The sequence below is a fragment of the Ipomoea triloba genome, chromosome 14, assembly GCF_003576645.1.
Source record: "Ipomoea triloba cultivar NCNSP0323 chromosome 14, ASM357664v1".
In the NCBI taxonomy this organism is placed as follows: Eukaryota; Viridiplantae; Streptophyta; class Magnoliopsida; order Solanales; family Convolvulaceae; genus Ipomoea; species Ipomoea triloba.
In genome coordinates this window covers 187,057-200,228 of record NC_044929.1, presented here as the reverse complement: position 1 = coordinate 200,228, position 13,172 = coordinate 187,057, and the positions used below count along the sequence as shown (strand labels likewise).

Genomic DNA, 13,172 nt, shown 5'->3' with positions numbered 1-13,172 from the left:
TTTGACGTAAAATTTGAGGACCTATTTGACCCTTTTTCCATTTTTCCTTAATGCTGAGACGGTTGGATCTCTCTTTTCAGCCTTTTAAGAGATTCCCACAAATTTAACATTTTGTATTTCTAATAATAATATTATTATATGTAAATAAATAAAAAAAAACCTTAAATATGGTTTAGGTGCAAAAAATCCAAAGATGGATTAGTTAGCCAAAACCACTAAATTGGACTTCAAAAAGCCCTTCAAAAGCAACTGCAATCATTTAGATTGATCCACTCACTCTACAACTGCAGATTCTAAATTCCTGAAACGAATTATCCCACACAACATATATCGATCCGATCAATATAGATAGATATTGGATGGGTACTATGCTCCCAAAGATCATATTCTGCATTGCAGTTTTCTTGGCTGCCATTGCAGTACTACTCCTAGCACTCTTCTCACCAATCCCACACAAAAACAACCCCTCAAACTCCCCTATGCTCGCCCTCTCCCTTTACATCCAACAACCCAATATTTCCACATCTAATTCCTACACGGCCGCGCCCGCCGCAAACGCCTTGATTTTCCAGCGCCTCCTCACGGAGGGACCGGAGAACACCTCCCGAGTGGTCGGAAAAGCGCAGGGCTTCATCATCCCGCTAGAGCGATTCGCCCACTCCGCCTTTAACATCATATATCTCACCTTCCACACCGATCAATTCTCCGGCAGCCTTAGTATCCAGGCCAAGAATTTGGAACACAAACATCAAGAGGAGGAGGAGGTGGAGCTTAGCGTTGTGGGTGGGACCGGCTCGTTTGCGTTTGCTCGGGGCCTTGCGGTTTTTGCACAGACTGAGTTGCATGCAACTTTTCACGTAAAATTGCATCTGGATTTCCCAAATACAATTCCTAGATAGATTGATTTGTATTAATTTGATTTATTTGAATTTTTTTTTCTAGTTTTAATTTTAATTTGCATGGTGGATATATAGCCTTTGTTGATAGATTGGGAAGCATATATAATTTGAGGGTACGGTGTAATTTAAGTTTTGTAAAAGTATAACATAAGAATACTAATGAATCCAATAAGAGTGTCATGTTAATTGGAGAAATTTAGGAGGAGTAGTAGTGTGTAGAATTACACTTTTGTTAATCCATTCCCTTGATTATTTTGCATCTTTATTAGGATTGGGCCGTCGAAATCTATCATTGGGTCATTTCTATATGGACTTAATTGTGTAACTCTAAACCTTGGAATAGTTTATTTACTTGTTAAGCCCTTTGTATTTAAGTATGATTTACCTACCCAAATAAAAACTAAGAGACTAACTCTAATGGCCCATTTGGTTGAGAATTTCGATCTTTTACTATGTATAGTTGATTAGAAAATTATTACAAGGTTCTTCAATAAAAGAAAATTATTACAAGGCGACTTGCTAGCTAATCCTGGGAAAAGATTGTTCAAGTAGTGAAAATTAAGTTGACGATGAGCTCGTTACTTAGATCCAATTAACTCATCGAAGTATTGTCAAAGAGAAGTAGCACTATGTTGTGAAAGGCTCATATACGTACATAATATTATCTCTTATTATTTCACATTGTTGTCAAATTAATTAGCCCTTATCATACAGGCCTAACCATAACAAGTGGCCAATATTGAAATGGATGAGACAAATTTGACAAGACAATTAAAGATGATATTTGTGTTCACATGATAATGACAAATTAAATTAAATTAACTAATAATTGTAAATAATTGAAAGGTTACTAATAATACTTTTTTTTTATCTATTATAATTCTCCAAAGCTCTAATCTCACAAGTCACAAGTCGGCAACTATTCACATCTCGTCGACATTCATATACTTTTTGAATTCCTAGTACGTTCGTTCATAGAGTCAATTAATATAACTAATGAATAGTACAGTACGTAAACCACTTTTACCTACAAAGCATGGAGATCACATGCCAACTCTCAGTATTCAAAAAGAGTATGTACTGCATGCACCAATATAGGTAAGATATATGGGACAACTTAATCAAGTTATTCACTGTTGACTTTAATTATAAAGTTAAAATTTTGACTCTTAGTGATAGAGATCTATTAATATTTTTTATTTGAGCCGATCAGTTATGGGTACTATACTTACAAGTTTTTCTTGTAACCAAAAAATTAAAAAAGATGGATGATCACTTCTAAAATATTGCACCGCATTTGCTATATGATTGTACCACATCTGGATACGATTGCACCCCAAGGTCCTCCAGGCATGTTTGTGAGCTGTAGCAGTGCAACCATGTAATAGTTGTGGTGCAATCCTTCAGAAGTTTGCAGGTTCACAGGTTAAGGTTGGTTCTCGCCTGATTATGATTATATATATAATATGAAGATGTAGGCGTCCATGTGCATATACATGGAATGAACATTAATTTTGTGAGACCCAGAATCTGAGATTTGTGTTCACTTAGCTTTTGTGCCGTTGAGCTGAGGTGCCCTTTATTTTTTGTCTGCCACAATTGATTGTAAAGTATGTAGAGAACAAGACATTTTGGCATGCATAAAGCATGGCCTTATGGGGCCTCCTTCGATGACCTATATTCCTATTTCCTAAATCCTATCACACAACAGACGAAACCAGACGCCACTATCCTCCACGCTAAACATCCATTAAGACAAATCTCTATCTGCTGTTTACTTACAACATTAATAATATATACTATACATAGTACCCAACAAAGTGCGTATGTTAAAAGGATTAGTAACGAGATGGAATTAATGACATCAACCACCATGCATGTTCTGTTAACCTATTAACAAACACATGACTTCAACTAGCTAGCTAGGGGGAGTAATGTTGCATAAATTAACATTTTAGGTGATAATTTTTATAGATATTAATACAAGTAGATCTACTTTTGATTTGTCCCCAGTTAAAGTGTTCTCCATGAATTTGATATATTATACACTTTAAATTGATAATGAATGAATAAAAAAATGATTATCAATTAGAAAAATAGAGTTTGGTTATATTTTTAAATACTAGTAACTTCTGTCCGACATTGAAAAAGTATGTGAATTTATTTATACTATATAGTATAAAGACTTTCCTTGCACAATTTTCAATTAAAACATTTTAGTATTTTTTTTAGAATTGATCAAAGTTAATACATAATTATGCACACTTAACATTATATTACTTTTTTTTACCTCACGTGGATATTATATTATATCATTAAATTATACAAATAATGTAAATGCCATTGATAATGGTGCGATAATATATTATTAAAAAGTTAATGCATGACAGTTTTTGCGGAGATTTTATGCTATTTGTTGCTCCACATGCATATGCATGAGTCGCACAACAATGTGTTCCACATGATATGTGTGCAGAGCTGACCACTCTGGTCGACCACTTAGGTCGACTTCGATCTATGTCTTCAAACTATCTTAATTAACGTTAATTTACTATAATGTGTACTGTGTACACTACTACATTAAAATATTATATAATTTATGCTCTATTATGTATGTATACCATAATTTGCAAAAATGAATTAACATTTATCATTTGGGTATATTATAAGTACTTTATGAACACAAACCACGCACCTAAAATTTTAAAATGACGCATCTTAAGTATTATAACTGACACACCTTAAGTACAGAAATCATGCAACTTAAAAAGAATGCGCACCTTAAGCATAGAAACCACACACTTTAAGAAGGAAAACCATGCACTTTAAGAAAGAAAACGACACGCCTTAATTAAGTTTGACAAATACGAAAATTGACTAAATTGTCATCGCGTTTCTTTTAATCTTAGACGTTGATCTTGGCAAGATCAATGGCTCTCATCTCACCGCATGTTTCACCTGGACATATTCACCGCATTTGACATATTCAAAGTAGTTTATGCATATTTTGACCATTAAGGACGTGTTTGACCTGTCATTATATGCATTAAATGACAATATTGTTATGTATTGCAATTAATTAAATAAAATTATGAGATGGCACTATATATATACAGGTACAAAGTGGAATATCATTGATGTAGCCGCAAAAACCACCAGGCTGATGATGTACAAGTACAACCCACCAAACGTTGTTGTTATTGTTCTTTTCAGACAATGGTGGGGAACACAACTTTAACTAATCCATCTCATATATATTATATATATATTCCTCTATGTAGTAGTGAAATAAATGTGCAGTGGCTTTATTGAAATTATCAACCAATATAATTAAATTCCACCCAACAAAAAAATAATTTAAAGAGGAATATAAAACAAAAACAAAAACAAAATAATATAATTTTTTTTCTTGCTTGTGGTATATGTAGGAATTATTAGCATAGAGGAGCCCTACATGGAACACCTTTCCTCTTGTGTAGTTGCTTCTTTGGCTTTAAGGCTGAGCTTACCCAAACTTGAATTACCTCTGATGACTCTGTTAAGGAACTGCAAGACTCATTTTCAGTTGTATTTTCCTTGGAGGAGAGGTGATCAAAGTGTGAAATCTGGATCGAGATTATGTTCTCACTTTTACACTCTTTATAGATGTCGGAAACCTACATATAAATGTATATATCTTGAAATCAATAATGAATATTTAGCTTAAATATGGAGTATTTTGTATATATGCTAACATAGATATATATAGTAGCAATGTAATTAACATTAACCAAAAATGTCGTAGAAGGCTAATTTATAGGCAAGATGATCTTGTGAAGTTTAAATCCAATATCCAATTAAGAACATGGAATATTTTCCTAATCAATTAATCCTAAACTAATTATATATGCCCCAACCTTTCAAGTGAGCAATCAATATACCATGCAAAAAAGGAATTCAATCAATTTTAAATTTTCATTTTTAATTAGCTATTTACTACCTCTTATTTTATTTATTATTATTGTTTTTCAATGATCGAATCAACACAATTTAAGACAGTTGTCGTCTTTTATGGACTATGTTGGAAAACACTAACTTCGATCATTTCATAGCTCAATAATTTAAAATCTCAAAAGTTTAAAGAAATGCATTTAATAATTGGTTGGGAGGTTGGCAACTTATATGATAAGATTAGAAATGACTTATAACTAGCTAAATGTTCTTATATTCTTTTTATAGTGAATAATAATGCTCAAATTCTATTATAATAACATCAATTTTATAAATTGTTAAATAAGCTGCGCTGATCAAGCATTATAATTAACATGACACACTTATCTAGTTTGATATGTTATAATCTATACACATAAATCGGGATTAGATTGAATTGAAGTTTTAATTAAGAAAAATAATTAAGAATGAGTAGATAAAGGGAATTGAATATAATTACTTTGCATGCAATAGAGCAATAGCGATTTGGGAATTCTTGAATATGCCTCCCACATGCATCACAACACGAACCTCCTTTGGGTTTGCAGTTTTTGCTATCTTTGGATCGTGGCCGTGGATTCAAATGAACCGCCTTTTCGCCGTTGATTTTGTAGGTCTACATTAATCCATTTAATTTGTAAAAAAAATTAAAACACAATGACCAAAACAGCAATAAAATTAAATAAATGAAATAGGTTTAATTTGAATGCAAAGAGTTATAGGTAGGTGGCTAGCTAGCAAGTTGATTAATGGGTCAAAGCAAATAGTCCTTTCAAGGACTTGTCACTAAATTATATATCAAATCGTCAAACAAAAATCATCACCATATATATGTTATTCAATCATTAAAGGGCACATGGAATTTCCATTTTATGGTACACACTCTACCTAATTTCAACTTCAAATTTTAACACTGTACTAAGAATTTAATTGTTTTTTTAAATACAATTTAAAAATTCAGAAATAACGTAAAGATTAATACTTGGCTTATCAAGGATTAGTTATCAATTTTTTTTAAAAAATTCAAAATTAGGGTATATTTAAAGGGATAAAAACAAAAGGAATTGAATAAAGAATATAAAAGGATTTCAAATCATTGAAATTTGTAAGAGACGTAAATGAAATACTCCCCTATCAAAACAAAATTAGAATAAATTAACGAATTAGATGCAATTTTCGGTAATTTGAGAAAATTTAACTGAAAAAAGTATAGTAGAAATTCTAATTGAAAAAATATGAGAAAAAACTGACTTGAATATGAGAGCAATCGAGATATCTCTGGATGTCTTGTAGACGAACGACGTCCTGATAAACATACTTGCAGATTTGGAGCCAACGGTGACGAATACAATGCGACGGCGAAGCAATACAGTGCTTACAGAATCCGAGGCTACAATCAATACAGAACATATTCCTCTCGTTTTTGCGACGATCGCTGTGATCGACGCACGACCCGAAGAATTCACTCCGCAACAACGCCGTCACCCACTCCGGCTTCCTTGAGCACCCAACCTTCAATTTCAACATATTTCGTCACAAAAACAATCTTTAATTTAAAAATTAACTACAAATTCTTCAGATTAGAGAAACGAGAAGAACAGAATATTGATTCAGACCATATTGGTGAGGGAGAGAGTAGAATTAGAGAGGTGCAGGCAGTAGAGAGGAGAAAAGTAGAGATGCATGCGGAGGGGAGAAAGTGCAAAAATGGGAGAGAATGAAGTGATGGATGTGTAAGAAGAAGGAATATAATATTGCAAAATGAATAAAGTTTTAAAAAGATACAATATTTAATAAATATGGAAATTGAGATCTCTGCCCAATATTCTTAGCCACCACCGGTGTATATATACATGTCATATATGCTCAATATTATTATACAATTTCAACTTTATTATTCACTAATGTATATAAACAATATTAATTTACAATATGAATATCTAGCTAGCTATAAGTCATTATATTTCTTATCTAATAATAAATTGCCAACCTGCAAACCAATTATAATTTTATACGCGAGTGTTACACAAAAATTTGTATAAGATCCTTTAGTATGTTTTGGTTTGTCAAACAAATCTCAAAATTTGATTTTGAGCCACAGAAAATAGATTTCGCTTTTAAAATATTATCTTTTGACTAAAAAAAGATAGATTTTACTTTATGATTTATTTTAGATGTGTTATGAATTGCCTATAGTCAAATATTTTAAATTTTTAATTGAGAAGTATAGTAATAGTTGTTACTTCAAAACATATTACCTTTTGTGGCTTTTGGTTGAAAATAATATGTTTACTTTAAATATTTTATTTACTAATTCTTGGCAAGTACTTATTTTTTAATTAAAATATTTCATTTTATATTTATTGTTTAATTAACGACTTAAGTTATTTATAATTTAATATTTTATAAAAATTAATATTAATATATAACATTTATATATTTAGCAATTACAAAAGGAATGTTTAAACACACACAAAAAAACTCTTAAAATTTATTTTAAAAAATAAATAAAATAAGTAAATAAAAATAATTGGTTTAATTGAATAGAAAATAGTAAATTGGACAAGTAAATGGAATAGGGATAGTAATAGTTAACTATAAAAATCAAATCATTTATGAGATTCGTTTCACAGATACCTTATTTATGAATTATGAGATGATCTCACACAAAACTTGTTGGAAACATTCTATATGGTCGTTCATGTAAAGAAAAATGTCCTGGATTCATTTAACTATTCGCCCAAAAAATTGAATTTCATAAATTATATATTGTTTTCTTTTTCAAAAAAAGAAGAAGAAGAAGAAGAAGATAATTTAACACATCTCAAATTCATACTTATAATTCAAAAGGCTAAGAGAGGTCACAATAGAACATCACTAAAAAAAAAAAAGAATAGTAATGCACACATTCATTTAATTAATATTGAACTAGTGCGCAGATCAGATAGCAACAAAAAAATTAGTCAAATGAGTAGTTGCATTTGCTTGATCATCTTCGTAATGGTCTTCGTCCTCTTCTGATAGCATATTGTATCGAAGCAACATTACCATGATTCTATGCTTGTTTTATTTGTATCGTTTTCCTAGTAAAATTGTTATTTTTTAAAATTTTTTTGAGAGTAAATTTATACATACAATAAGTTTCTTAGTTTAAACTAGACTAATTAGAAGCCTCCATAATTCATGTTCAATAGTGTTGGAAGAGGTAATTCCGAGTCGTTCGGTTGGTCCTAAGTTTCTATCATTGCTTGCACATCGGTGCTCAATGAAATAACATCACCTTTGATTAATTTTTTGAATTTTGGATCTCTCAGTAACTTTACATGTCCTCAATGAAAATTGAATTCTCACCCTACCGCTGGAGCAAGATTGTTAAAAAAAAAATTATTTTCTTCAAATATATTGCAAAATAATTATAATCTACGGAGTATTAATTTATATACCGTATTAAAATATTTAAAAAATACAAGGAATAATAAATATAAAGAATTTTGAGATGGTGCATGGGGACCCACCATTGGAGATCTATATGCTAGAATATCTCGATCGGTCGACAAAAAGCTGGTACGTGTATGTGTACACTGCTAAATTATGTGGGCCATTATTGGCAAGGAAAGTGGAAGGGCATTATGGGGCTGTGGCCCAGCTAACGAGGACGCAGTAGATGAACGCCACGTGGCAACGGTTAGGCTTTTACTGTTGAGCACCCGCCAATCTCGGCCGTTGCTTACGGCGTAGCGGTGGCGCCGTTTTGTCGTTTGGAAACTTTTTTGACTCCGTTATTTTGCTAATTTCATGCCCATTTCTTATACATTTATTTATTTATTACTCATAATAATTCAATGGTGACAGCTATGGATGAAACCTAAAGCCGAAATTTAAGTAAAATTTAGTCAATCTTTGCTTCTTTGTTTTTATTTTCCTCCATTATTATATTTATTTATGTTCATTTATTGATTATTGCTACTTTCCCCCTGAATCAAGATTTTTATAAAATTCAGTTAACTTTTAAAAATGATAAGACTTTATAAATTTTGGTAGATTTGAAATTACTATTATAAAATTCCTTACACATTTGCAATTTTTTTACGAGTTTATAATTTTTTTTATACACCTTCACAATCGTTGTTACAAGACTTTAGGGTCATAGATTCATAGGTCGAGCCGATTTAATTAACTGCGCAAGGTAAATTTATACCACTAAATATAAATTATTTCAGTATTATTAAATATTATTTTGATAAGTGATTAATTCATAAAAGAGCTGGAAATGACACTCATAATCTTTGACATAATTTTGTCTTATTAATTTGTGGCAAAGGTAACTAAAATTGAAGACTTGTGATATTTGACTTTTTTTTTTCAAAGAAACCGAAACAGATATATTAAGAAAGCAAATTGTTCAAACAGGCCGAAGATGCATTGAATCACTCAGAGTGGGATGACTACGCCCCATCAGCTTTGGCAATTGAATGAGTTGCATAATTTTTATCTCTACGAATGAAATTTAATTGTAGGAAAAGTGTCAACGAAAAAAAAAAAACTAATGAAGACAAAATTGGCACAGTAGTGAAGCAAGGTTTGATATCATGTGTACTAAGGCTAGACTTTGATACCCAAATGTTAACTTAAAAAAATTACACCAAATAAATAAAAATAAAATAAAACTCTACACTTTGGTCCTGTTTGGTAAATAATCAGCCTATCAGCCAATTTTGGCTTATTTGATCACTATTAGTTGTTTGGTTAATAAGCTTTTTGTAACTCTAAAATACTAAAATTCAAAAGGCTACTCAAAGTAACATTTTCAATTAGCTTTTTGAGAAAAAAAATTATACCAAACAGCTATCAGCTAACAGTCAACCCAATCAGCCAACTTTTTACAATCAACTAATGTTATTAACAAATCATACCTTCTAATTCAAACAGCCAACCCAATCAACCAACAGTCATTTACCAAACAGGGTCTTTATATGATGAGTAAAGTAAAATATTGATTCTTTTTTAATCGATAAATTAATTGAGTCATATCACAAAACTTCTTTATTTTTCATGCACTGATAATGTCGGCTATAAGGTTAGAGCAATGACACAGTGCCTTTAAAATTAGGGGCTAAAATTTTTATTTTATTTTATTTTGTTTTTATGTATATGTAGGTATTTGGATTTGAGAAGTGTAAAAAAGATTGAAAGAAGTTGACTATACATGGGAATTCAAAGAAATAAAATAAAGGTATAATTAGATTGATTTTTAATACTCCGTACGAAGCATAGTGAGAAAAAGGAGTCAAAAATTATACACCAGCCAGGCAGCCAAGAGAATGTGACAAATATCCTAATTGGATTAGTGTTTTAGGTGCACTGGTTCGTGAGAAAGTTTGGAGATTAAACATTTAGTCTCTAAATTACAGAGAAATAATATTTTCCATTCATCAATTATATTGCTATCACTTCTCATCTCTGAAATGCACATTTTACAAATTATTTTTTTTATTTTATAAATTGTATGTGAAATAGTATTGTTTTAACATACTCTGATAGAACTAAGAGACGACATCATACACAACTTTGTAAATAATTGAGTTACGAAAAATGCACTGAGTATAAATAAGGATAAAACTGTCATTTAAAATTAATATAAAACAAAACAAAGAAAGGAAATTTTTTGAATGACAAGGCCAGGGAATCTATCATCAACTCTGCTATTGTGTAATAACTCACAAATTATATAGGAGAGATAAAACACATTTAAAAAACTCCAATGAGCTCGATTAAGATAATATTGGCAAGCCCGCATAGGCAGCTCATTTAGTCACGTGGGTGAAGTTTAAGAAGAAAGAACAGGGATCGAGGGACTCATTGTGCGCATTAAGCAAAGGTCTAGTCGGACTGTCGGAGCGTGGAGGGCCATTGGGATTAGGGATTCACCCTTTATGGGAAGAAAGATAATATTGACGATAATCAAATAAAAGGAATTTGGGGTGCAAAGATTTGTTATTTTTTATTTTTTTGGGGTTAAATTGGTGATGATAAATGGGTTGTGACTTTAGAGATAACTGTTTGTTTGTATGGAAGAGTTAAATGGACAGTTGTAGTAAAAGATTGAATTCAAGATTTTATGTCATTTCTCATATGTCATAATGATTATGAGTTATGACTTTATAAGAAGTTGAAAAGTTCACAGTTGAAGAAATTTAATCCCTTCATTTCCCTAAATCTCTTTCTTGTCGCCTCCTTTTATTTCCCCACTGTATGCATCACAAAACAATAATTTACAATTAATTAAATTAGTGCACAACATTTTACTGTCAAATCAATTTCTATATATATTCACTTTTGATTCTAATTTATCAAATACTTTTTTACAAACAACATAATTATTAATATTATGAACGGATCAAATCAATTATCAATTATTCACTATACAATATCTAAATGATCGAGAATAGATTATGGTATGAAATTACACGCTTTAATGCAAATAAGTAGAGGTAAATTAAGACGATCAATTTGGTCTCGACCACTCTCCACTAAACTCAACATCAATTACAACAACTCATGGCAAGTGAGTGGAGCATGATTCTCTTACTTAAAGATCACGAGTTTGATTCTTTCCAATATATAATAATCTCTTAGTCGAACCTATTGCATAGGGTTTACTTCTCCCATGTGACTTATAAGCTATTAGACATGAATATGGTTACACCTTCGGGTATATAGTGATTGGGGGTTTCTATATATCATCACCCGACCAAAAAAAACAATTACAACTCATAACTATGAGGACAAGACAATTGTACATGTCATGCCTATGCATATGAGGTTACAAGTTCCACTCCTAACGACCTTGCATAGTACATCTCGCAATTTACATTTATATAACTTTCCATGATAAAGGTTGTGGAGGTGTTTGGTGATCGATAAAGCATTACTAAAAAATAAAAAAGGGGAAGCAATATTGTAGTTATAGGAAACAAATCATATACATATATGATGAAGGGGAATATATAATGCATTTGCATGCAGTGGAAAATGAGGGTGACAGCGGTGCAAGCAAATCTTTGAAGGATTATATATATTAGTATGAGACATTATATTTAAGGATCGTAGAATCCTAATTCCTAATTCCTAATTAATTCATGGCAATCATGGAAATAATACAATGATTTTATATCCGCTAGATAGTGATAGATATGGTTCATACTCCTCGCCCCACCATTGATTTCATTCCATCAAGTTGTAAGCAGTTTTGAGTGCACAATATAATGGCCATATATATTTCTCTATTCAAATCATGCCACCAGCTTCTCTCTTTTTCTTTTTCTTTTTCTTTTTTAGAAAAAAAAATAATAAAGAAAACAGTTTACATATATAATAGCTTATCATTTTTTAATTCATTGAATAATACTTATTCAATTTTTATATTTAAAGTTAAATTAATCATATGTAAGTTTGAATCCCGAACTTGGAGAATTTTTTTTACTGTTCATGCCCTAAGGTAAATTGTAGAATGTGTCTCAACGGACTAACAAGTCTCCAAATGTTTGTATACTAATTAGTCAATAGATCTAAAATGTTTATACACTAATTTCACAATAAAGTCATATGATATCATTTAAGATAGATAATATGGCTTCTATTTGTCACCTAATAAAGTTAAAGTTGTATACAAAGGCTGGTTCCTCCCACATGGATGATTTTGATCCTTTTAATAAATTTTATTTCTTCTATAAAAAAAATAAATTTTATTCTTTCCGTTTCATGAGAAAAAAATAGTATTGTAAACGAAAATTGCAAACATTAGTTTATCCCCTAAAAGAAAAAAAAAAAGTTTTAACTGTGGAAATAAACAAATTAAAGTGATAATTATTATATCTGAACAGAATGATACTATACTTTTAGTGTTTAATTATTAATTTGGATAAAAATGACTATTTATTAACTATTGAAAATGGGATAAAATTGGTCTAATAATAAGTTGCATGCATGATGGATTCCCCCACCCCCTCCAAATTTTGCCATGCCAATAAGTTGAAAACAAAATTTGTTGTATTTAAAATTTCTATCCAAACTAATGGATTCAAAACTTTCTTTTTATTCTTTGATGCATAAAAGAATATTAACACTCATGTGTTAAGTTTAATGCTTTTGTTCAGGTTTGGTGTCGAAAAGTATACATTTGCTCTCAAATATATTAAAATATAGATTGCATTGCTTGAAAACTTTTTAGAAACCTTGTGCACTTTTTTTGTAACAAGTATAATTGTAAAAAAAAAAAAAAAAAAAAAAAAAAAAAAAAAAAAA

General features: G+C 30.7%; 2 protein-coding genes across 2 annotated transcripts; one reads left to right on the top strand and one right to left on the bottom strand.

The window, feature by feature from the left end:
- Nucleotides 1-315: 315 nt before the first annotated feature.
- Nucleotides 316-1,094, top strand: LOC116003555 (dirigent protein 11). Its single transcript, XM_031243450.1, has one exon. The coding sequence runs from the start codon at nt 360-362 to the stop codon at nt 897-899; it is 540 nt and encodes a 179-aa protein (XP_031099310.1). The 5' UTR covers nt 316-359; the 3' UTR covers nt 900-1,094.
- A 2,916-nt stretch (nt 1,095-4,010) lies between these two features.
- Nucleotides 4,011-6,665, bottom strand: LOC116004304. Its single transcript, XM_031244287.1, has 4 exons — nt 6,485-6,665; nt 6,120-6,380; nt 5,329-5,484; nt 4,011-4,555 (listed from the first exon to the last, which is right to left on the bottom strand). Exons 1-4 carry the CDS (start codon nt 6,551-6,553, stop codon nt 4,334-4,336), a joined length of 708 nt encoding a protein of 235 aa, XP_031100147.1. The 5' UTR covers nt 6,554-6,665; the 3' UTR covers nt 4,011-4,333.
- Between the last annotated feature and the right edge of the window lie 6,507 nt (nt 6,666-13,172).